The 25,748-nt window shown below is 41.8% G+C and overlaps 2 protein-coding genes across 17 annotated transcripts in view; both read right to left on the bottom strand.

Moving 5' to 3' along the window:
- Positions 1-38: 38 nt before the first annotated feature.
- On the bottom strand, positions 39-21,736 carry MELTF (melanotransferrin). The gene is made up of 15 exons (XM_036388489.1): positions 18,952-21,736; positions 16,294-16,448; positions 12,607-12,706; positions 11,073-11,255; positions 10,606-10,762; positions 9,681-9,748; positions 8,884-9,071; positions 8,524-8,704; positions 7,419-7,570; positions 6,922-7,018; positions 5,877-6,065; positions 4,560-4,722; positions 2,494-2,561; positions 2,211-2,398; positions 39-1,406 (listed from the first exon to the last, which is right to left on the bottom strand). Exons 1-15 carry the CDS (start codon positions 18,995-18,997, stop codon positions 1,128-1,130), a joined length of 2,214 nt encoding a protein of 737 aa, XP_036244382.1. The 5' UTR covers positions 18,998-21,736; the 3' UTR covers positions 39-1,127.
- Positions 21,737-21,839: 103 nt separating this feature from the next.
- Positions 21,840-25,748, bottom strand: part of DLG1 (discs large MAGUK scaffold protein 1) — a 141,290-nt gene continuing 137,381 nt past the window's right edge. For all 16 annotated transcript variants that reach the window (XM_036388480.2, XM_054515888.1, XM_036388481.2 and 13 more), the window contains 3 exons: positions 25,484-25,593; positions 25,026-25,117; positions 21,840-23,570 (listed from right to left, as the gene is read on the bottom strand). In XM_036388480.2, the coding sequence (XP_036244373.1) occupies positions 23,464-23,570; positions 25,026-25,117; positions 25,484-25,593 (309 nt within the window). In that variant the 3' untranslated portion in view covers positions 21,840-23,463. The remainder of the gene's footprint in view (positions 23,571-25,025; positions 25,118-25,483; positions 25,594-25,748) is intronic.

The following is a 25,748-nucleotide window of genomic DNA, read 5'->3' on the forward strand; positions in this document are numbered from 1 at the left end:
CATATCCCAGAAAAGCAGAAGTTTAGCTACCAGGCTGGTTAAAGTGTGAATAAAGTTTTCATGTTTATTTGCTATTTTCACTTATTTATGTGATTGCTATCTGGCTTTACCAGGTTTTTATTACACTACATGTCTGTTCATCCCAGGATCATATGGGGGGTCTCTAAAGTCAGGAGGCCAGTGCCTGCCAGCAGCACAGCAACATCTGTGAATAGTGCAGCTATGGATAAAAATAAAACCTGAATACTACAGCCAGTAGAAATGGCTACTCAGAAGTGAAGTACTTTGTTTCCCGTACAGCAAATACAAATTTCAGGCACAAGGCACTCAGGATTGCCCCCTGTGGAAGGAGGACAGTCATGAGGTTCTTGATGAAGGCTGCATCAAACTAAAGATCACAGGACATCTCTGGCCAGCCATGAGAGAACTGGGTGTGGAAAGTCAATAAGCTCAGTGGATGCTCACATTTGGCTTTGTTCTTTTATCTGTCAAAGATGGTAATCCCCCTTCCAGTCTCTCTGGGCTTCTTTTTCATCCGGTGATTTTTGAAATTTCCTGTACTTTCTTCTGCTGGAAGGTAGAAGACTGTCCATGGCAGAAGCTGGACTGGTCTTTATTCACAGCCTGTCCATTCTCTGTGCACTTAACCTCTGTGGCAGCAGAGCTCAGGAGAAACAGAGTGGGATGGGTAAGCAGGGATGTGGAGTCTGAGCATAGCCAGCCAGGAGGCGACTAGAGAGAGAATTCACTAGACAAGAGTTTTGATATTGCCTTCCAAGAAATTCTTCTACGGGTCAGAAACCCAGAATCCATCTAACAGTTCTTGGGAATCCTGGGTGGTTCAATATCAGCAACAACAGCAGAGATGCTCCAGTTTTAGACTGATCTTGTAAAGCATGTTGATACTGTATTGCTGGTTTCTGCCCCAAATTCCACCCCATCCACACAGACAGGGGCAGCTTCCAGCCCTACCCCACTCCCTGATGAGCAGATGCTGTTGGCACTTGCCCTGCAAAGAGGCAGGAAGAGGCATTCACGTGGTAGCACAGCATGTTATCCAGACAGCAGCTTTTCTGAAGAGAAAGTGGCAGGGCAGAGGTGGCCTGGAAGTTCCCACTTGGACCATGCTAGTCCAGGCCTTGTATCTGACACAGAGCAAGCAGGGGAATGACAGTAGCCATGAGGGAGTACTGTGTTATCCTGTTACCTGCCCCAGAGCACTGGGGTGTTTGCATCCCTTCAAGGGACTCAATATATTCACTCCCCAGCCATTCTGTGTATGTTCTCCTCTCTTTCACTGGCACAATCTCAACAGTAGAATCCTTAAAAATCAAGTCTTTTCCTTGAAAAGCTGAAGAATCAAACATTTTGAATCCATTTCCATTGCTGCTATTTCCAAAGTAGACCTGAAAATGATGAAAAATTCTCAGCATTTTGCAAGATGAAGTGCCATGTTGCTGTCATCCAACATGAAAGATGATAGGAACCGTTTTGTAGATTAAAAATTCATACACAATTGCAGAATCTCTCTTACACGTTTGCTTTTAGATGCTCCAGTAGATCAGATACAGAATTCTGCCACTGGCAATTACATGAACAGCATTTGTGATTTTGTGTTTTTAGTTACTATCTGGAAAAGGAGCTGTAATTTTTAAAAACTCTCTTGCCCTCAATATTGTTATGCAATACAGGGTTTGGCTGCCCAGGAGTTACAGACATGACTGAAGCCTAGCAGAGATATTGCTCAGTCTTGATTTTGAATTAATTAACTTCAGGATGGAGAAGAAGGAACCTCACTGTGGCAGCCAGGCACACTCTGCCTGCGTGGCTTACCATGGACATGGCTGCAGCATAAACAAACCCAGCAAAGTCCTACTGCATTCCAATGAAAATTCCAGAATGGAAAAGCGTTAGTACAACGCAGAAACGGGGGACAGCCATGGGAAAACACCTTAAGCTCCAGGGAAATTATTACTGCAACCAGTGGCTGGGCAAAAGGTTGAAATCCCTTGAGTACCAGGGTGGTTTTACTGGGTGAGTCCTATGGGTAGTATTTCACTTTCTCTGTCACACTCCCAACAGGACTGTGCACTGTGCACATGCTGCCAGTGCCATGAGGCAGGATATGGCAGTGTGGTCCTGTTGTCTTTATCCCTGGACTGTGTAAGACCATTTATAACTCCCCCCAAAAATAAAAGGATTATTAGTACCTGGGCTCTGTCCAGTAGTCCATATAGAGCAAAAACATTGACATCTGGGTGAACCATAACAGCCTGAGCTGGCACCTGAGCCAGGTGACAATTGGCAAACTGGGTGACTTCAGCACGGGCACCATTTGGACACAGTAACTGGAAATCACTGGACTTCAACTTTTGGGCCCAACTAGCAGTGTTTTTACCTGAAAAAAAGAAACAGATCATTGTCAAGCAATGAATGCTTTAAAGCAAGAAAAAATAATTGAATTATAATAAAGAGACATGTAAAACCAAGTACCATCTGTGTTCTCAAACACTGTAGAGTGCTTCACAAAGGCCACATCCCCAGAATCCTCTACCAGGCACCTAAAGGAAGTCAAAGATATAAATGCTTTCAATTCAAAGCATCTTTAGGTGAACCACATTTTTTAATAACTCATAGGTTCAGAATGCATTTTTTTTACAGGCATTCCTGCAAGCAAATGTACTGGACCCAAAGTTAGTAAGAAAAACCAGAGAAATCTTGGATGGAGAGAAGAGCAAAAAAATATTAAAAAAATATTCTGAATTACAAATTTCAAGAGTGGAATAGAGTAGAAAAAATTATTGAAAACAGTGTGAAAAACAACAAGAAAGACCAATACTAAATGAGTAAAGAAACAGGAGATCTATTATGTGATATTCAGTGTAGCATTTGCAGCCCTGTACATTGGAGATCTCCAGTTAATCTAAATGCAATTTCCAAAGTTTCTTCTAATTTTCTGAAGCAGAAGTAGCCCAACATGCCAAGAGACCCTAAAACCACCTCCTTTCCTATGTAGTTTATTCTATAAGTGTTTTCAAGAAGCATTTCCTAAAACAAAGTAACGAAACCAATGAAATGGATGTAAAGCTGTAAACTGCATGGCTTATGCAGTACAAAATACTGCATATTAGTTAGTTATGACTGTTATGACTGTTAGTTATGGTTAGGAAAGTTATGACTGGTAACAGTTACCCAAAATACATATATTTCAATTGCACCTAGTTTAACATCAACAGTTCCAATTAAAGGTGATAAGTCACGATGTGGCTGACACTGTCACACAGAGAACAAGGACTCAGTGGGGCTCTTCAGTACATTTCCCCATCAGAAAAAACTTTCCTAACAGATTTTTCAGTACTCTGTGCAGTTTGATTTGCTCCAGCCAGTGGTATATATACAAACTGAATGGCCTCTCACACCTCTATCAAATTAGTCTGAAGACAGCCAGAGTTGAAGGAATCTGGAAATCTGAATTTTAAGTCCATCTGAATCACCTTCCATAATTCATTCTTTTTTCAGAGGGGATCACCTAAGTGGCACAGATAGATCTACCCCTACCTTGTAGAAGACTGCAGTCCTCTGTTTTTTCACCCAAATTCTACCATTTTAAATACTTAAAACTTCCCACATCTCTCAATGAATTAAGCACCTTTTCCCTTAAAAACAAAAAGTGATCTTCATATAAAGTTTGACTGTATGGGCCCTTTTATCAAATGCACAATCTTAGAATTATGAGCAAGGCTCATGCAGCCTGTAACAGCATTTATTGCTCATCCATCTCCTGACTGGGAGCTGGCTCTTTAATCCATGAAGTACAGCAGAGGATCTGGAGTTTGCCTGCAAGGCTTGTACCCAGCAGAGCAGCTGGACTCAACTAAATAGATTTGCAAAAAGTAGTTATCCAAATCTAACACTTCATTATTTACCAGGCAGCTGCTGTTGAAGTCTCCTCCCTGAAGGGAAAAGGTGGCTTTCTGCCAGCTGTTCCATGCAGCATTACCTTCTGAGGTGAAGGTCAGGAAAAGGAAGTGCTCCTTCCATATCTAAGAGTTTCAGAGTCTTTGGGTATAGCCCCATCTGTACATGTACACTATTGCACAAAGTGTTTGTTCCATTTTATATTATTTTCTCCCCTCTATTTTTAACATACTTTGTTTTGAAGAGGATTTGGTAAATCAACATTGGCCACAGCTGTTTGTGCTGTACAGAAATCTACCTTCACCTACAGCCACCAATGAATCAGAGTAGTGAAGACACCCTCCAGGCTCCCTGTCACGAGCCTGTCACTCTCTGCAGGGACTTACAGCAGCCAGATCCTGGCAGCTGTGTACCTGCTTCCCTGCTTTCCCACCTGGCTGTCTGCAAGGCAGCTGGCAAAGGCTGTGACACGAGCCAGTGCAATGCCTTACACCATACCTGCACTGGTGAGGACATCTGGGGACACACATCCCACCTCATTTATAGCAACAATAACCTCTGCCTGCTGACTGGGATGGAAGGCAGGCACTCCCTGCATGTTGCCAGGCTGACACTGAGTCACAGCTGTGGGTACCAGTTACCTGAAGGCTCCACTGTAGCTGTAGTAACGTTCTTTGCTACTTGCACTGCATTTGTTGTTTCCACTCTCATCCCCAATACACAGCTGACAGAGCTTGGCTGGGTAATTGTCCTGCTCAGCTGAAGGGACACAGCTGGCAGAGAAAAACTCACTCACAGCTGGGGAAAGACAGAACCAACATAAGGAATGAAAAGTGTGGGCTCTTCACAAAAAAAAAGGCAGACATCATGAAGTTATAACCAAGGCAGGTTTCAGTAGAACACTAGAAATAAAGTTACAGCTGCCTTACTGGAATTCACAAACTAGAACTTCTAAAATATTTTTAGAGCACTATTTAGCTGACTATGTAATGAAAGCAAAGAGCTTCCTAGGTGATAGATAAGAAGGCAAGCAAAATTAGAATGTGGAGTTCCATGTTTACAGATTTTTGTCTTGTTGTGCTGCATGTTTCATTACCTAATGCAGCTGAAAATAAATGCAATAAAATCCTGGACAGAGGCACCAGGATGCATCACCAGTGCTCAGGATAACAGGGTGTGCTGGGGGAGCAGTCAAGGAAGTGAAGGTTCTCCTCTGACATCCGTGGCAAGCTCTGAGCTTGCAGTGTTAAAAGGACATGGACAGTCTAGAGCTGATACAGTGGAAGGACAGTAGGATGCTCAGAGGGCTGAAACACAACTTGCATTTACCAGGCTGAGAGCTGGACTTGGTCAGCCTGGAAATAAGACAACTAACAGTGTATTGTTATCTTAATCTACATGGTAGGTTTTTCAGGAAGACAGAGCCAGATCCTTCTCAGCGGTGCAGAGCAAAAGGATGAGAAGAAACAAACCATAGTTATGAGAAGGAAAATTCTGATTAGATATAAGAAAAGAAATCCTTTGTACCAAGGATGGTAAGTAGTTGGACAGGGTCTAGAGAGGTTGTGTGTAATCTCTGTCCTAGGACTTTCTCAGAACCTGCCTGGACACAGCCCTGAGCAATATGAACTACCAGACCTTTTATGCAGTTGCTTGGAATAGATGACCTCAAACTGTCCCTTCCAACCTAAATTAGACAATTATTTTGTGACAAAGAAAGGGAATACTTTCATGTTAGATGTAACATTTTCAGACCCCTCCACTAGTCCACACTGGTGGCAAACTTAAAATTTCAAATCAATATATTAAAAACACAATACCCCTTCACAAATAGGGGTATGATTAATACAGATATTATAAATACAGAGCTATGAAATATCAAAAACACTTCCCTAATTAAAGTTTATCATTAGACTATTACTATCTTTTTTATATGTATTACTGTTTTCTTACCTTGAGAATATTACAGTTTCTGTTCTTAATAATCCCCCTCTTAATGAGTACACCAATGGGAATATTCCATCCAGCATTTCTCCCCAGTCCTGTGTGGCAGGACTTCTTCCCTCTCAGGTCACTGATGGTGAATGCATTGGACACATTTCGTTTCACTAACACCACAGCATAGTATGCATTGCTGCTGTCATCAGCTTGTAAAATAAACAGAAAAAAACACACAACACATTACAGCTTCTCTTATGCATTCCCACAGCTTAGTGATCATCTGTGCATCCATTACACTTATATGGTGGCAACTTCAATTGCACCAACAATCTGCTAGTCAGGCAGCATGGATGTACATGGAATTGCTCTTCACTTCTGCTGCCTCACACTGCTGCATTCACCTCTGGTCTGTAAAATGCTACTGCTTACACCTGAACTGAATAATCCACAGACAAGATGAAGAAAGTGTTCTTGCTCCCACCAGCTCTTATAAACACATCCCTCTGAAAAACAACATTCAGGGCCATAAGTAACTCAGCAAATCTGCTTCAAGAAGTTATTTTTATGTGAAAACTTCAAACCTGTATTAAAAGTTCTATGAATTTTGCAGCAAATTTGAATTCTGCCTTAGTGACACCGTGGATACAAGCCCTCTTTTAATCAGTGACTGAAGCAGCCACACTGACAGAAAGAATTTGCTTGTAACTAAAATCTACTGTGCAATTTCTGTATTTTTGCTTCTCTTAAAAATATTTTGACTTTATGAACACTAATTTTTTCCAATGAAAATATTTTTTTTTCAGAATTCAAAAAACAAATGAAGAAGTACAAGACTCAAAATTGCCAAAGACTCAACCTGGTCCTGCAGCAGGACAGATGAAAGTAGCCTCACTGTAGAAGCTCATCTCATATCCTCCTCTATCTATGATGTGAGGGAAATAATTCTTATTTCCTTTGAAAACAGCTTTCCCAGCGGGGCTGGGAACAAGGACTGTGTTTTAGTGTTGTTTTCAAACAACCTGGGAAAATAAAGTCAGTATTTATGTTTTTGGATCTTCTTACCAGAGTAACTTTCTCCAGCAGCTGGTATAAGGCCATATGTCTTCCCAGCTGTGTAAATATCAGCTCCACCCAGAACTACAGCATCACTTTCCTTTTTCTGAAAAATAAAACATAGGATTTCTGTGAAAAAACCCAGCACATCCTTTCCCCACTACAATGATGACACCTTTATGGTCACACCTGTGGCACCCTGAAGGGCAAGGCTTACAGCAGAAGAGCATCACACTGCTAAAGAAAACCTCCCAAATGTGCACAGTGAAACAGGGACAGGAGATTTCACAGACTCAGGCTAGACATAGCTGGGAAACAGTGCCCTCATCACAGGCAAAGATCATCAGGGTTCAGGCTCATCCAGAGCATCTGAGCTACAGATCATCTCCTTCAAATCCAGTGTTCCTGCCTGTCACCAAAGTGAGTGCACATATTTAACCTCACCTACCCAGCAGAGAGCAGCTTCTGCTCATTTGGTTTATGGCACAAGGATTGTAGCAGCCTACCTGGATCATCTCCATGCACTCTTCCTTTGTCTTGGCTGAAATACACTGAATTGCTGGCTTCAAATTCTTTTTTCTAAAGGCAACGGCCATTTCACCACATTTCCAAATCTCCTCAGTGGACACAACACACCAGTTCAGGCTTTCTGGCATTGCTGCACAAAATTGAAAAGCAAATGCTACATTCACTTTCTCTGCAGTACACAACAAGGATTCACACTGCCCACTGTCACGTGTGTCCCATACGTGTTATTGAAAAATATTTGCTTCTGTGTTGCTCCCCATCCCTCCAGCTCAGACTTACAACTGACCAGGAACCAGGGCACTCCCTGATGAGCAGTGATGTCTGCACTGCAAATCTCTCCACAGCAAAGGAACAGTTCCTACAATTACTGACCATTAAACCCAGCTGTAGTATGTTAGTGGAGTGCAGCAAAAAGCCACCCTGAATACAACCTGTATACACCCTGATACACCCTGTCACATCTGACAGTCACATTGCAATGCCCAGAAGAGACAAATCAGAAAGGTGAAGGGCTTTGCCACAGCACAGATCACATCTGGGAGGCTCAGTTGCCAGGATTTTTAGGCTTCTTAAGGCAAAGACTCTTGCAACTTGTGTTTCTGACTTTCCCAGAAAGTGTATCAAGTAATTTCTAGCTTCTTCTGATTGCAGGAAAGACCATAATGCTTCAATAAAGAGCAACTGAGGGGTTCCTTCAGCTTAGGGGGGAAATCCTCTGCTAGGAATCCATTCATCCATTTTTATAGACTACCTGGGGATTTGTGCAGCAGCACATTATTATTTCCCCTTGTCAGCAGGTAAGGAATTAAGTACCAGGCAGCAGTAGCAGCTTACCAGATTAATGCCTCTCATACACCAAGAAAGGGTAGAAAATGCCTGCATCTTATAACAAAGTTGGACAATTTGCCCAGGAAAATGTTAATACAGTATTGTTTCTAGGTCAAAAAGTGACCTTTGCCCATGCTCAAAGATCAGACTGGCATCTTGCCATAACCAGAGAAGAAAATAAACCAGAATCAAGATGATCTGTGTTATCAGCTATCTTTTTTCTTGGTTATAAAGAGGAATCTACAGACAACTTACTATTGGGGTTGCAGCTCAGAGCTTGCATGGCACGAAGATACTCATCCCCCAGCCATGCCTGGTAATTCTGAGCTGTGATTGCAACAAGCTCTGTGGTGGCATCTCGGAACAGAAGATTCTGGGCGCCGTAGACGGCAGAGTCGAACATCTGAAACTTGGCACCCACCCCATTAAATCTTTGCTGCAATGTTAAAGAAGAAAGAACCTGTCACACATTGCTCTGTGTGGGATGTGTGACATCCCATACACCTTCAAACCCCACAGAGCCAAAGGAGCTCAGATATCCCATTTTCAGTCTGCTTAGACAGCTGGGAGAGCCCTTCTAAAACACAAAGGAGCAATGAAGAAATGGCCTCCTACTTGTCCCTGGTTGAGGAGCTGGAAGAGAACTGTCCCATCTGTGTCAGGCCGCACAACCACGGCCCGAGCAGGGACTCTGGCCAGGTGGCAGGTCCTCCACTCTGTCACATCAGCTCTGCTGCCATCCCTACACAGCAGCTGGAAGTCCTGGGAGCGCAGCCGCTGGGCCCAGGAGGAAAGGCTTCTCCCTGAAACCACAGGAGGGGGACAGACATCAGCTGGGGCTGATGCTTCTGGCTCCAAGCCCCACTTACACATGTGGAGCAGAACACACATCTCCTCTGAACTATTCCTGATTGCACAGCCTATCCTGTGCATCCTCATGGTCCTATAGTCCCATAACATTTGTGAGATTGCACTGAGCTGTGCTGGGGTCTGCAGCACTATCAAGAGCATCCCTAGTTTAGGATCACGTACAACATTTTTTGGGGATTTTTCCCCTGGGCCAGACATATTAAAGCAATGTTATGCTCAAGGTAGTTTTCACATAGTGCCAGATAAGGCAGGTTAATGCTCTTTTAGTCTCCACTGAATCCCTTGGCAGGCTGGAGCAATGTAACAGTCCAGATCTATACAAAAAGAGGTTTCTGCCGTTGAACGTCTCTTTCCAGAAGCAGCTTAATATTCCACCTTTCACCTTATACTGAAACTATCAAGCATTTAAAAAAATTCTCTATCTCAATCTATTTGCTGATTCCTCAATTCAAAATACATCAAATATTTGATATTGTACTGTTATTACAAACACTGTATAATGACCTTGCAGCCATTATTCAACAAGCTTCAGGATTACTCACCATCTGTATATTCAGGCACTGTGCTGTGCTTCACAAAAGCAACTTCTCCAGCATTTTCAGCCAAACACCTAATAAATATAAATCCAACCACAAAGAGGCATTATAAAACCCCTGTGCTCTGGCCACTGCCAGCTGACAGCCCGAGGGCTCTGTGCTCCGTTCCATCAGCCACAGACACTGACCTATTTCCTTGTGCTCAGAGTTTTGCTCAAGGCAGAGACTAGAGGCTGTTGGAGCATGAAGTAAACTATCATTGTCATCTGGTGAATATGAACAACATGTTCAGTTCTGCCTGGGACAAACACCATGACCTTCTTTGTCCAGGACAGCTCTGTGTCTGAGGCAGTCACACAGTCCTTTGGGGAATACACAGAGAGGAGCAAGTGCTTCTCATAAGCAAATTCTGCCCTTGTAAATGCTACGACTTGGGGCCTGGGAGCTGCAACACAGCACACAGATGGGAAGGAGGAAAAAAAGATTAGTGTGCAAAAATGGAGGGCAGAGCAACTCGATAATTCAGAGCAGCTAGGTGGGATAATTGAAATAGCCAAGTAGGGCACCAGTTCAGCTCTCAGGCTCCAAGGATCATCAGGTTTCACTGGGAAAGGTAAGTCAGCAAAGCTTGCTGAAACACTCAGATTGTGTCAAACAGCTGCTGGACAAAGCAAATAGCAGTGGGCTTTCCCTGCCCAGTATATGTGCTAAATGCCCATTTGGTTTTAATATTCAGATATTAATACCTGAAATAGTGGGTTAAGAATTACTTTTGATCAGTCAGGTTAAAAGTGTGGCTATCCTAACAAAACTATAGACTTCTAACAAGATCAACTGGAAGCTCTGTAGATTCAATTTCTTGTCAGTGAAGCCTGAACATTATGACTGTGGAGAGGGTACAGCAATAAAAAAATTGACAGATCATTTTTACCTGAAAGCCCCACTGTAGTCATAGTATTGCTCTTGGGAATTTAGTTCACATTTGTTCTGTCCTTCTGAGTCCCCTTTGCAGAGCTGACAGAGGGATTTGGGATAGTTCACACCATTTGCTCCAGGAACACAGCTTGCATTGAAATAATCACTTACAGCTAAATGCAAAATTAGAATGAGGCATTTTTAGCAATGAATAAACAAGATCAATTTCATTTTAACACATCCACACAGTACATCTCTAAAAAGATCCAGAAGGCACAAGTTATTTTCTTCTTAAAAGATAGTTTCCAAGTTTAAAACAGCCAAAAACCCTGCAGTCTTCATCAGACCTACATTAGAATCCTACAAGGAGCATCAAAGTCAAAGAACAAAACAGCAGCTGAGTCACATTTCTGTACACACACAGAGGGTCCCAAGATCACTGGGAGAGCATTGCTGAAGGGATGTTTGCCCTGTAAGCCTTGCCTTGTGGAAGGTCACAGCCCATTGGTGCCAGGTGCCCGGTGTCAGTGAGGTGCCCCACGGGCACGTCCCAGCCCGCAGTCCTGTTGATGCCAGTGTGACAGGAGCGCGCTCCCTTCAAGCTCCCCATGGTGATGCTGGAGCTTCTCTTTACCACAGCCACAGCATAATAGGAAGTTCCAATCTCTGCAGCATGGGAAGAAAGAGAAACAACCTGAGTAGCCCCACAGTAGCATTACAGTGACATACACTGATTTTTGGACTCCTGTGCCTACCCTACCCACTATGTTCACATCCTTGCTGAGACCCCACCTACTGTGAATCAGGGTACCCCGTAACTTTTTCAGTGTGAAATGTCTTAGTCCACAGGCAATCTGCTCTAACTTTGGAGGTCACTCTGCTTTGAAAGTGAGGTTCCTTTCAGAAAGAAATTTTCTATTACTCTCAATATATTTGGATTGAATTGAAACCAATATAATTTATTCCACAGTGGATCCTAATTTTGTTACAGCAGAGTCAACTGATGTCTCTGGAGCATCCCAGCTGATTTCATTATCATTGTTTTACAGTTTAATATAACTCAGAGTCAAGAGCTGAGGGTGTGAAGTGATCATAAGGTCATTCAATCTGACTTTATTTAGATCAGAAATCACTAAATTTCTTCCACATTTCTCTGATTTGAGCTCATAGCCTGACTAATGGCGAAAGTCAGCCTCTGGATCCTGAGGCCCATTTGGTTTTGAGAAGCCAAAGTACAGGTCCCTCACCAGAGTCATGATGCATTTAACAGGGTGGGGGCTGCTGCAGATGATCCAGGATCCTATGGACTGACCCCAACAGCCACTTCTGAAGATGCCTTTGGCCAGGTAACACTAAGACCCAGCTACAAAACAAATCCAGCTCCATCTCACAATAGAGTGATGGGACAGCACTGCCAGCAAACTTCTTCAGAGCTCTCCCCTCCCTTGCATCTTAAAGTTAGGAGGGGCATCATCCAGCTCTGAACTACACAAATGTGTTGATACTGAGCTCTTGGTCAGGATGACAAGCCACCACTGAGTTACTGTCTCTGCCTTGAACAGAAATCAAAGCTTAAGATCACCCAGACAAGAAGCAGAATCTAGTACTTCCTTTCTTCCAGCAGGTTATCATACATTAGTAAAAACAAAATCTAATTATTCCAATGTATAGGACTGAGAGATAAACCTAGTGATTTATGCTTAGCAATTCATTCATCTATAAAGTATGGAACAGAGGACATAGAAAGCAGAGAGACAGTAAACAACAATCAAAAACCAACCCAACAAATTTATTACAGGAACAGCTACTCTGACCTAAATGCTTCAGGACAGGCTTGGCCACAGCCCTGTGTCCTGGTTCCCCAAACAGTCTGTTACAGGCAGGAGCAACCAAGAGGGAACCTGACCCCTACCCACTGCTTAGAGTCTTCAAGAAGACTCCAAATAAAATGCAAGAAGGATACAAGCTTTTTCTTATGCATTTTAAGTAAACTAAAAGGTATTTAGTCAGAATATACCTTGATCATATACTTCCCCAACCACAGGTTTCAGACCATGCTCCCTTCCAGCCTGGAAAATCCAACGGCCATCCAGGGTCACTGCATCTGCCAAGTCATCCTGTGCAGACACAAGGGCAGAATACATGTTAAACCTTAATTATCAGTAGTTATCAACAACCAGAGTGCCCATGCATTTAGAAGAGGCCCTTAGTTAATATGCATTTGTGTTTTCTTTTATCCAATTATTTAAAGGGCGCACAAATTTCTGAACAACTCTTACCAAGTGGGATTTTAGACCTTCAAAACAGCCTTCCTGCAGAAGCCATGCAGAAACCAGCCCTGCACAATGATGGCTTCATCAGTCTTTATACTACAAAGGAACCTTAGAAATGGATGCTGCAGCTCTCAGCTAGATCTTGAAGCCCAGCAATTTTAAGTTTCATTCTGCAGCTAGTGCCCCAAAGCTTGAAGATTTAAATAAAGTAGATACATTTTTAGATCATACACAGATAGTTCAAAATAATATTTTTGGGGCTACAAAATCTGAATGCCAAAGTGCACTCCAAAGCACCCTTAGAGCCTGCTGGCTTGTGGCTCAGCACAAGGCACACATGCATTTTGTGAGTGGGGGAGCAGGTGGCAATGGCTTCCTGAGAAGGAGGAAAGTATCTAAAAAGACTGCTCAAACTGGGAGGATACAAATCTGAGGCATCCACTTTTGGGAAGGTGCCCAGCAACAGCAGGTGTTTTCTGGTGACTGTAACACCAAGCTTGCTGGGATGCTGCTACAGCTGCAGGATGCTCTGGAGAGCACAGGATGGGGATACCCAGCAGCAGGGCCAGCAGAACTGCTGCACACACCCCTGGCAGCACAATCAGCTCCCTCTGGCTACTGAACCTATGGGAGCCAGGAGAGGCCATTTCACACCCAGACAAGATATTGCTGAGAAAATAATCAGCAGTGGGATATTTTGCATTTCTAAGCTAATTCCAAGTTTCTTATCAGTTTGCTTGACCTCTGTTTTGGCCCTGGAGGGGGTAATTTAGTTTCTCCATGCCTTGGGAGCTTGCAAAGCATTGGCAGGGCAGGGCTAGGACTGCCTAGCACACCACAGCAGCTTCCCACAGGCTGAACCACATAAAGAGCTTGAACATTTTTTAAGGCATTTTGTGAGAGCACAGGTAATATGCCAATGTTGACATCTAAACCAGATTTGAAGTTGCCATGTTATTTGAAATCTTTTGCTTGTTTGGCTTGAAAAAGAAAAAAGATTATATTCATTAATCAGCTGAAACAATAGATGTTCTCATGAATGAGAGCTGAACAAATCCAAGGGAACCTGAAGTGGGGTTGGGATTGGGAGATATTTGCATCTTAAAGAACAGACACAATTCTTCAGAATAACTAGATGTAATATTCCACTGGTGAGGGTCAGACCATAGGACAGTGCAGGAATCAAATACAATCTGTGGTTTAGGAGGGACATGACAGGAGAGGAGGGGGGAGTTAGAAGGCTCTTACCCTTAGGGAGAACATAATGAGCTTCTAGAATTGGTGGGGGACCAAAAGTAGAGCAGATAAAATGGAAAGGGCTGCCTCAGAAACCATGAGGTATTATATGGCGATATTTTCATAGGAAATAGCACTTTTTTGACTGCAAAGCAGAAACTTTGAGCTCAGTTTAGACGCAGAGTCTCTGATAAATAGCTTTTGTAAAAATAGCACAGGACAATAAAGGTCTATTGTTTTTAACATGAAGTAGTTTTCAGGCTACAGATCTCTCCTTTAAATAACACACAATTATTGCTGAGGTGACATATCAACAGCAGCATGGGCATTTTTATTTTCAGCAAGCATTTGCCAATAAATTTAGCAAAAGCACAGGACTTGGCTACAATTTTTTATTAAGTATACCTGTGATGGTAATCCTCTCTTCATTGTTTTCAGAGGAAGTTTATTTCTGTGTGTCACAACATTTGAGAATTACCTACATAAGTGTTTTAAAGACCTGCTGAAAATCAACTCACATTAAATATTGTCAGGTTCCCTAGTTAAATATTTAGGTATTTCTTAATTTTTACACGCCTTCAATCGAAAAGGGTTTTTCCTTTATCCATGTGCTAACACATACACAGGTCTAAGTCCAAGTTATGCAGTGTTACAAAACAGCATCTGCCCCTTCAGCCACTGTGTCCTGCTCCCTTCTTGGCCTCAAGGATCAGAGTTCAGTGCAGATGCCAACTCAGGGATTCCACACAGTCCTACCCAGAGTAGGCCAGATTGAATATTTAGTAGATTATCAGCACAAGGGGAGAAAGCAAAAAGGAGATCTAAAGGACAAAGTCTTGTCTGAAGCCTTACAGTCAAAATTCATTTTATCAGAAAGCAACTTACTCATGCTGTCTGCCTGCTTGCTATTTCCAATGGCTTGCAAATGCAATTCTATGAGCTCTATATTTCAGAATCAGACACTCATCAGCCCTTTATATAATCTGCTTTGCAGAATCTAACAGCTTCCTCTGTGCAATGCAGCAATCAAGTGGTTTGGAGAAGATCTGACATTACAATGCCCTGTCTATTCCCAAGGTGAGATCCACATCTGTATCAGTATCTGCTCTCAGATATTCTTCAATACAGTCTGACACCCTTGCTCAAGAACAGCATTTATCAAGAGGCAATGAGGCAGTCTGAGTCGTCAGACAACCATTCTGCTCCACTGACTAAAATTACAAGGTATCAGTTCTTGAAATCTGTTCATTTTTTCTAGCCACATAATCATCAGCCTCATCTCCCTTCAAACTGTTCTTTCAGATCTCCTTTCCTTCCTCTGAACCTCTTGTCCTTGACAGGTTGCATCGCCCCAGAAACCTGGTTCCCGGACATATCTACAAAGAACATTCTTTATTAGCACAGTCAGCCCTCCCTTCCCCCACACCCTGCCAGTGATGACAGCCATGATTACCTGCCTCCACACTTCTTCCAACATCCACTTTTTACTTCCTACCCCCTCCAAAGGAGGAAATTATTTTGCATACATCATTTTGCAAATTCACATGTTCACAGTCTTTAAAGCCTTCCCCAGAAGCACACTCTTTTTGAAAGCTGAGCACACTCTGGGCAGCTGAATTAATGCAGCTTAATACAGAGGTTTGCCCTTTGCTCACCCCACTTGCTGCTTTGCCTTTCTCTTGTCTCAGTATTGGGAGATTTGATTTGATTACACTCAGCACATCTGTTTATAAGCAATTTCCATAACAGGACCCTGAAATGGGAGTTTGATCCAGAGTTTATCGAAATACAATCTACTTAGAGGCTAAGCAGCACAGCTTTAACTACTGTCTGCATCTTGTAGCTCCATCCCTTCTTAAATATCTGCTAAATAAATCTGACACAATTCCCAAATCAAAGATTACTACTTGGGAGGAAATATTTAAGACCTTAGCTGTGTTCCTAATGACTGGCCATTCGTGAGCAGCCAAACAGATGACATGGGGTCATTCTGACATTCTAGTTCATATGTATACTTCTGTGCTTTTTTGAACAAAGATATGCCTTGATTTGTCAGAGCCATGAATGCCAGGAAGCAGAGGCTCAGCTGCCTGGAAGGCCACACGCTCACCATAGAACAGTGCAGCTTGCCAGGGGATTATTATTTGGCACATGGAGAAATTAAACTAGTGACACTGGTGTCACTCACAGCTCACCTTGATCATCTGGGTACAGTTAGCAGCTGACCCCCCTGCTGTACACTCCAGAGGGGGAAGGATGCCAGCCTCACTGAAGGCCTTGCTCATGTCATTACACTTGGAAAGTTCTGGTTCAGACACCGTGCACCACCGGACACGCTCCAGGCCGAGAGCTGCAAACACAGCACCAAGAGAAAATATTACAAAACCCATCTGAGCTTTTGGAATAGAGCTTACCATGTAGAGACAAACTTTCGTTCTGCTTTTCTCCCCAAACAGAAAAAAATCAGGGCTCAATTCACTGTGAGTCCTTAGAGGTGATTCCCACTTTCATTCCAATTACATGAATACTGAAGTTTTTTTGGACTGACCACAAGATTAGACTCAGATACTGAAATCCAATGGCATTTGTTTCTGACATAAGAAATACAGGTACCATGGAATAGGTCAGGGCATCCAGACTATTTTAAACACCTCGCAAAACACACCATCGTAATCAAGTTAAAACCATGTTAAACTATTATTTAAAATGATATGCTACAAAACCAAAGAGACTGTCCAAAGACAACTCATGTCTTGAGTATTGCTAGTTATTATCTGGAGTCCGGCATCAGCCCTTATTGGTCTGTATTAAAAAAGCAACCTTAGGTGCTCAAAAGCCTTGCCACTAGGCTTGTTATGAAAACTAGAAAAGTAAACTTGGCCCTTCAAAACAGTCTTTCATAAGAGATCATAACCACAGTCAGGAAAAGGGGAGGGCAGAGCCATGAATGAAAAGACTGATGTTGAGTAGTGGAGATTTCCATTAATTAGCAAAGAAAGGTGCCTTTCAGCAGCCCCAGACCTCACCCTCCTAAGTGCCAAAGCTACAAACACTTGGTTGCTTTTGTGGGGAGAGGTCACCGTGCGCAGACAGTGCGGTGAAATGGCAACGCAGGCGTGGGACAAACAGGCACGGTCATTTTCGTCAGCAGGGACACAATATTCCACTGCTTGTCTACAATTTCCATTTTTAAGCAGGAGTCTGCTGTAAACCATTTATCATGTGGTTTTCTAATACCTGCAAGTGGCCCTCTACTTCCCCCCCAGTGCCATGGAGCCGAGATGCCATATCTGACTGTGCAAGCTAAAAATGACTCTGCTAGTGCCCGCCAGTGCTCCCTGCACATCTTCTGACTTCCTGGCTGCAGACTAAACAAGACTGTTGATGCCAAAAGATCCAACAGTGAAACTCTGGGTTTGGCTTGCTGCTCCTCTGTGACACAGAGCCAAATCTACTGCTGTCAACAAATACTAAGTCAGACTTGGAAAGCTTACAGGAAGTTTTCATGGCAGCATATGCCAGCAAAGGGAGAAACAACTGCCCACCTCTGAGCTGCAGGAATTCTGAGAACCAAGAGGGTTGGGAGAAAGCTACAACAGGTCATAGTAAAAATACACCTCACAAAAACTTCATGTTTGTACTACCTCATCTGTCAGGGTGAAATTTCACCATTAATTCCTTGGGAAGGGAAGAAAACTCCTGTTTTTCATTTTGGGGTTTTCTCTTTATAAACATAAGCAAAGAGAAATTAATCTGGGGACTCAGCCTCTCAGTGTGTATGTATGCTAAGTGCCATTTTTCAGCCTCAGCTTTCTGATTTTACACACAGACACACAGGGGGTAAAGCACAAAAGTATGAAAAAATCATCAGCCATACACCTGAAACATAAAATTCTTTTAGCTCTATATTTCAGCCAGAATAGTGAAACAGCATGAATCCACTGGTTTTTTCCTCACTCATCAAAACCAAGGCTTTATTGGTCCCTTTCGAAATTGCTGAATATTGTTGTTAGAGGAAAGTCAGATCTGGGCAATATCCTCGCTCCTTCCTTACAAGTTAGCCCATCTGAAATGGGCTTGAGCACAGACAAGGCCTGCAGTTAGCCTCTCTTCCTACTGCTAAAGAAAACCAGCTTTAAACATCAGGTCAGTGTCTGAACCCAAGTTTATTCTCAATTCTGGCCCTTCTGTGTATCAGTAGATATATAAAGCTTAAAATGGCAGAAGCTGGCAACTTCCATCTGAAATATGCTCAGAATCCTAACACAGCCAGAACTATCACTGACAAACATCCCTATAACTCCTCAAAGTAATGGTACTACATTGTGTAACATCAAATGGCTATTTATACAGCTACTACTACAGCATCAAGGGCTTTCACAGAAAAAAATGGGGGGAAAAATAATTAACTTGGATCATTTGTTTTCTGAAGAACTGAAGAGTGCTTCAGAAACAGTGCCTACACCTCTAGTGAAATTATAAGCACTCACCAATACAATTTGGGAGTGACAGGAAAAAGCCAACATGTTGCACAGAGCATGAGAAGTGAAATAAAGCAATTATTTCTATTTTTACAAAGTGTCATAGAACTGCTCCTTGTTGTGAAAAACAGACACCACTGAACCAGAAATTGATTTAGTGCAGGGGAAATACAACATTTGACACCAATGAGTCTAGATATATGCATGGTGTTCAATACAGCCTTTTCTACTGCTTTTCTATTACTTCCTTCTGTTTATTTCCTGGCCACATGAGACTAGCTCTGAAGTGGTTCAGTGGTTCTAGTTTCCTTCTGCCCATTCACATCACACAGAGTTCCCATGGCACAGCAAAAGCTTTTGGAGGACACTTACCAGCGTGAAAGAAGAGAAGATAGAGAACATTTCTGGAGCTCTTCATGGTGAAAATTCTGTGATCTGCAATTTTTTCAGCCTTCAGAACTCCCAGAGATCAAGGCTCCTGCAAGAGTGCTCTCTCCAGCCTGGTCTTAGGTGTAAATCAGCTGCATCCAATTGGTGATGCACTCTGTTCAACAACAAGCCCTGCTCACCTCGGCAGGCGTCACCTTGTAATGACCACAGGAAAAGAAAGCATTCCCCTCCCCACACTGCCTGTACACTTGGAAAAATACACCAGACCTGGAAATTGCAACATATCTCAGGCACCAATGAGGTCGCTACTGCCTTGGCACCACCCACAGAGTTCATTCAATAAACGGCTACACACCGGCACACAGGGGTGGGGCAGGGCTGTGGAACCACATCCTCACTGACATCTGTGCATTCCCTCTGGCTGGGGCTCAGGAAGCAGGAGGAGATTCAAGGTAAGCAGTTTATCTGGCAGAGTAGACAGCAATTGATGCCACGTTCTCAGCATTGTCACAAATTGCTTAAAGCCATCATCAGAAGCCCAGGCTCTAACAGCAAAGCCTGTACACTCTACAGGTGGTACAGCACATGCTAAGTGCACATTTCCTGAAATTTAATAGCAATTTTAATTCAGCTATAAAACAGCTGAATCATTCTGACTTATTTTAAGGTTTAAGAAAAGGCCCAGGAAGGATTCTCTCCAAGAAAACTGCTGACAGTAGATCTGTTAAAAGCTGGTGTGAATTCTAGTGTAACCTTCACAGAGCAACCCTCATTTGTGCTGCCCTTTTATTAATTTCCTATTATTCAATGACCTGCAGCTGCCTGTAACACTTTGTTTAGATAAAAGTCATTGAGTGGTGCTCAGAAACAGAAGGGCTGTGTGGTGTGAGTCCTCACACCCAGGCAGGGCATGAGCCACACAGCTCTGTGCATCCCCACCAGCCTGTATGGCCGGGAGCGTGGCAGGATCCTGCAGCACTCCTCAGCTACCTGACTGCAGGTGGGCAGGATGCTAGCTCTAACTCTCACTAGCACCTGTAAGGCAACAGCTGAGTCAATTCATTGCTATTTCAAGTTTAGAATTAAAAAAGAATATAAAATGATCCCTCCAGACTTTCTTCCCAAACAAAACCTTATGGCTGAACTCTGATTCTTGGCTCTTAGACAATCTGGAATTAATTGTCCCTTTGTTGTCTTAAGTGTTAAAGAATAACCTGGTGCCACTGGAGTATTTCCAAATGTTCTCAAGGACCCATTGCTCAGATCCTCCTGTGCCCTTCCTACTGGCCAGATTAACATCTGAAGCCCTCTCTCCCTGATGTTTGCAGTAGGGCTTACATTCATATACAGATGACAAGACCGACAGTCCTAGCATCAGTTGCTTAAGACTGCAAGGGCAGGATTAGTAAGACATGAATCTGGTACCAGGGCTCTCCTGTGGATCCTCTGTGGGAATGGTTCAGAAGGCAGAGGAGCAGCCTTTTTGTACAGGAGGTCTGCTCTAAACACAGCCCCCTCTAAACAATCACAGGAGCACAGTTCATCAGAATTTAGATAATTTTCCTATTTCATTCTTAACTCTGAGTATTTGTGCTTTAAGGAGACATTAAATTTCTTAACCTAGTTTTCAGCACAATTCAGCAAAAGTGCCAACAAGGAAATAATATAACTTACAATAATAATAGAGGGTAACAAATACTTCATCAAGCATGTGTCTGTACAGCAATTACAAATAGTTGGGTTATCAGGCAAGAAGAAAACCCACTATGCTCTGGGCCAGCAAAAGAGTGTTAATACATCAGTGTGATGCCATTTGGACTTCCTAATTACTCTAGTTGTTAAATTTAGAAGCCTTTAGCAAAATACATGTGTTGTAAAATGTAACTCTAAAATACTGAAAAGCACACCCAAGAATCAAAAGATCTACCAGCACCAGATGCTGGAAAAATAAGAGCCAGAGAAAATCTAAGTAATACAAAACCCTAACAATTACACAAGATAAAACAAGAAGGAGCAGCAGGGCTCTCAAAATCAGCTTTTCTGTCAGCGTTCAAAGGTAACATTGGAAACAAACAAAACTAAAAATGCAAAGCAAATACTCCAGAATCCCGTGGGATTTCTTGATCCAAGACTTGTTTTCACTCCCTCATGACAACTTTGCAAGGTAACTGCTGTGGACTTCAGTCAGAGTGGAGTGTTTGGTGACACCTGGCTACTATAGGACAAGTGCCTGGGGGCAAAGTTTGGTGACAGCTACTCAGACACTCCAACATGTGAAAGAGCAATTCCTCACAGACCTACTCAGCTGAACAGGCTCTTTCTGATGGGTTAAAAAAAAAAGTAAAAAGAAGGGTATACAATACAGAGATCTCAGATGTGTTTGCAGATTTGATAGAGATTCATATCCTACTGGGGTTTTTTTAGATTTACTCTTTTAAGATGTCTCACAAGACACCTCAAACAATCAGTCACTTTGAAAAAGGGAGACAACAGTACACTTTTAGTTGCCTTAAAAAATTATGACATTATTTATCAAAAGCAGCCTCATCAATCCATTACACCATGCACTTTCATGGGCAGGAATTCTCAGAAAGGCAGCACACCTGATTTCCCAGATCTTGAAAACCAGAAACTCTGCTGGGGCATGCACCAGCAGCTTTAACTTCCTGTAAGCTGCACTAGCATCCCATGTAACATCAGCAATAATTGTGTCACAAGTTTAAATCTGCTTTTAATGCAGTAACTTCAGTAGCCCCAGTGTGGCCACCAATGTTTCTCTAACACCTGATTTTTGTTTACAGTCTTGGTCAATTCTTCTAAAGTGCTACAACACTTGTATTTATCATAATTAAAAACACACTTGACAAATATATTGTACAATAAAGTTTATTAGCTGTTCTCCTCTTTCTAACAAATGGAATGGATAGTGTTGATAATTCTTTACAAACCAAAGCTGATTTGGTTGTGTGACTGCCCCATGGCTGCCATAAGTACATCCCTCTAAAAAACAATCAGTTGCAAACAAGCAATGGCAGGTACCAAATAATACGGGAATTGGAGAATTTCATTATTGAAGGTTTTGGTACAACGTATTCAGAACATTCAGCACAGAAGTTTGTGCATTGCAAATGGAAGATCTTGTGCCTGTGCAATCCGAGACGAACACGTACAGAAAAAAAAAATATATTGTTGGCTCTGAATTCTCCCTTTGGTTAAAACATGCATATTACAAAGGGGAGAGGGGAAGACAAACACCCGGAATTGAGTAGAAAAGAGGAGAACTTGCATGTATTTTTTTCTTGTACTAATATTCCCTGGACTTCATGCCCAGCCATCACAGCCCATTTGATTTTTCCATGATTAAGGAAGGTAAATTCTAATTTGGTTTTTTATTTTTATTCAAAACAAAAAGCTAGGAGTAGGTGGTAAAAGAAAAATATATATTTTATATATATATATTTATACGTGTGCGCAACTATGTAAAGAAAATAATTCCCATAGTTACAGAGTTTAGTTAAAGAAAGTTTAATATATATATATTTATTATAACAAAATAGGCAGTTATTGTGGGTAAAATATTCATTAAAATCTGACCCCTAAGAACACACACATTTTTAGGCTATGAATCATTCTCTCATTGCCCTAATGACCATCTCTGCAGCTGTTTTCTGAATTACTGCCAATGCAAATTTGGCATTCCTCTGAAAAATACAAGGTTTCCTAGCACCTAAACATATTTTTAGGTTCAAAAAGTGTGATGACCATTATCTATAAAGAACTTCTGCAACACACTATAAATAGTGTTTCATGAGGAAGATTAAAAACATTACACATCTTTGTCCCTAGCAATTTTATTGGCAAAAAATGAAAAAATAGATTATAAGAATATCTGTATGAAATTATGAAAATGAATATCCCTTTAAGAGTAGTAATGGGACTTAATGAAAATGCTAACTCAAAATTTAAAAGTTTCTTTCTAACTGCCTGGAAAGAAAAAAAGATACCATGACAATAGGATTGAACTCAGAAAATAAAACCTGAAATTGATTGCCCTGACCAAACCATGCTATTAAAGTTAAGCGTGCAAAGTTACTCATAATTTACAACTTCCTTGAATACAACTTTTCTTTCAATTGTTATGAAATTTTAAAAGAATGTCTATAAAGCTTTTTTGAAAAATCTTTGAAAGTTACTTTCCCTTAAACATTAAGGAATTTTACCCAGCAATTCCCTCCCACCCCCACCCTAAACTAATAGCTGGTCAGGCCATTCCACTGTCATGTTCGAAAAATGGCAAACCAACAACACACAATAATACAAATTATTTAAACTAAGAGAGACACCAAATGTAAAGCATTATGGGAACTGCAGAATGTGATGGTTAGGGTATGAACCACGCTGGAAGAACTAGAGGCAGGCTCCACCGGAAGGGCTTAAGAGTTGTCAGATGTAGTAGGTGATGTCAGTTAGAAAATGGAAAATAAAAATCTGTTTTCATAATTTTTCCTTTGCTGGAACCCAGATGTAAGGACCAGACTGTTCCTCTATGATCTGTTTCACTTGGTTGTAGATTTCTTCCAGAGTGTCTCCCTGGACAATAGCTGCAAAACATAATGTGGCAATCAGCAATCACCCCTCCTCGTTCCGTGCAGGAGCCAGGCTGCTCCTTGCCCTCAGAGTGCTACGAGGATTTCTGACTGCTGAAGGAACAGACACTCTTGGACACCCCTGGCTTCAGTGCTGAAGCACAGAGTGGTACTGCAGGACACACAAAGCACCTCCTTGGGGACAGGGAACTTCCACTGTCCTACCACGTACATACATGCAACCGAGGGGTTTTTTAACCTTTTCCTAGCTACACGTTCCAATTTGCCTGAGTCAATTCACATCCTCCAGTATTCTTTTTGGCCCAACTTTCATTTGTGTTTCTAACACAAAGCAGGACAGTGCAGGGCTGTGTCCTCACAGGCTGGTGAACTCCTCTGCTCTATCCTGGAGCTGCACAGCAAGGCAGGCTGACCTCGAGATGTCTACCCAGCTCTACCTTTGCTTTTGGCTAAAATAAGGAGGAACTCATGGACTTTGTTGTCCAGACAAGAAATTCCAGTTTTATAGACAAGAGGCTTCCTTACACAGTTAAAAGCACAATCTATACTCATTCCTGTCATGTTGGTTGATGTGTTTTTGCCAATGCTAGAAATTAACTAGAAATGAGCCAATATGGATGTGTTCTAACATATCAGAATAAAATATAGTCTGGTGAAAATGAAGATAAAGTTTGAGCTGTTCTTACCAACACTTCAGCCTGGAAGAGAAATCACTGTGAGATAGCAACTTATTTTTAATTAGTCTCACAATCTCAGCATCAATAATCCAAGTAGTAAAGTTTAGCATGAAAGACAGTTTTGGAGGCAGGTCAGACTCACTCTTCTGTGCTTTAATAGAGTAGTGCTGCATCTGAGCTTTGCTTTCATGTAAACTAGCTTCCTTTTACTCCTACCATTCCATTCTTGTCTCTTAAAACCTTCTCCCCATCTGCAGCTCAATGCTGTACTGCCTGTGGGAGGAGGCTGCTCCATTGTTATAGGCCAAGTATAATGTCCACAGAAGAACAGTGCATGAGAAAGAGTTAGAAATGTCTTTGCAAGGCAAATAGGCCATAAGCTTCAGCATCTTCTCTCCAGCTAAATTCAACCACACCTCTTTCAAACCTCAGTAACCTCAAAGCTGAAGTAGGATGTGCTTTTCATCTACTTCAGTATAAAGTTTAAGTTTGTGGAAACAGAACCTGCTGATGAAGTTGGAAAATGGCATTAAGTCCTAAGAGTTTTCAAAACCTAAATTAAGCTCCCAGTAAATTTTTGTTTATTTTTATATTAAATTAACTGATCAAAGTGAAATCAATGTAGAGATACTAAGATGGCTCTATACCTCAAAGTAATCACAGATCATCTGAAAAACAAAGCTCACTATCTCAGTGGTTAGGCAAGAACTATCTTTACAGCAAGCCATAAAATTTCAACTCTGGCAAGTGAGCAGTGACAAGGAGAACACACCTGTGAAGTGTTCAGTAAATTCTTGCTCCAGTTTCGTGGCTCTCTCAAATGTTTTCTTGGCTTGCTCTTCTGTTAAGCGTTTGTTCATTTCCCTGAAAGTGCAAATATTATAGCTTTTTTAAGCCAATACAAAATACTTGGTGTCTTTAAGGTTTTAAACTGTTGTTTGAATATTAATCCTAATAAAAGGATTAAACCCCAAAGACTCCAAGCAAAGACTGTAGTGGAAATGAGCTGTTCTGGCATTATGTTGCATGGAATTTAACACAATGACATTTATTTTCAAGCACTTTAGTTTGGATAAGAAGCCCCATCTTAAAGTCCCTAAAAATTAAACTCAGGGAATTAAATATGATTTAAAACACAAACATTACAATTGTCTGCATATAACTTGCAGTTGGCTTTTCAAATACAACAGTCTCAAACAATTTCGCCTGAGGTACTTTACTTTTACTCACATGATATTTTCCACTGTTTTGGGTTTAATAAAAATGGAGATTGGGTACAGCTGGGCAATCTGCAACCTTTTGATCGCATTACCAGAAACATCAAGAATGCAATGTTTACCCTAAAAAGTGAGAGAGAAAGGAAAATGGCACTAAGCAAAGTTTAAGTCACAAGTAGCATAGCATAATAATTTAGAAGAGAAAACATGTCTCCACTGAAACCAAGAAAATGAGAGTATTTGCATCAACAATACTGTGATTTCACCACTTTGGCTCA

This window comes from Molothrus ater, chromosome 10 (assembly GCF_012460135.2).
Source record: "Molothrus ater isolate BHLD 08-10-18 breed brown headed cowbird chromosome 10, BPBGC_Mater_1.1, whole genome shotgun sequence".
NCBI lineage: Eukaryota > Metazoa > Chordata > Aves > Passeriformes > Icteridae > Molothrus > Molothrus ater.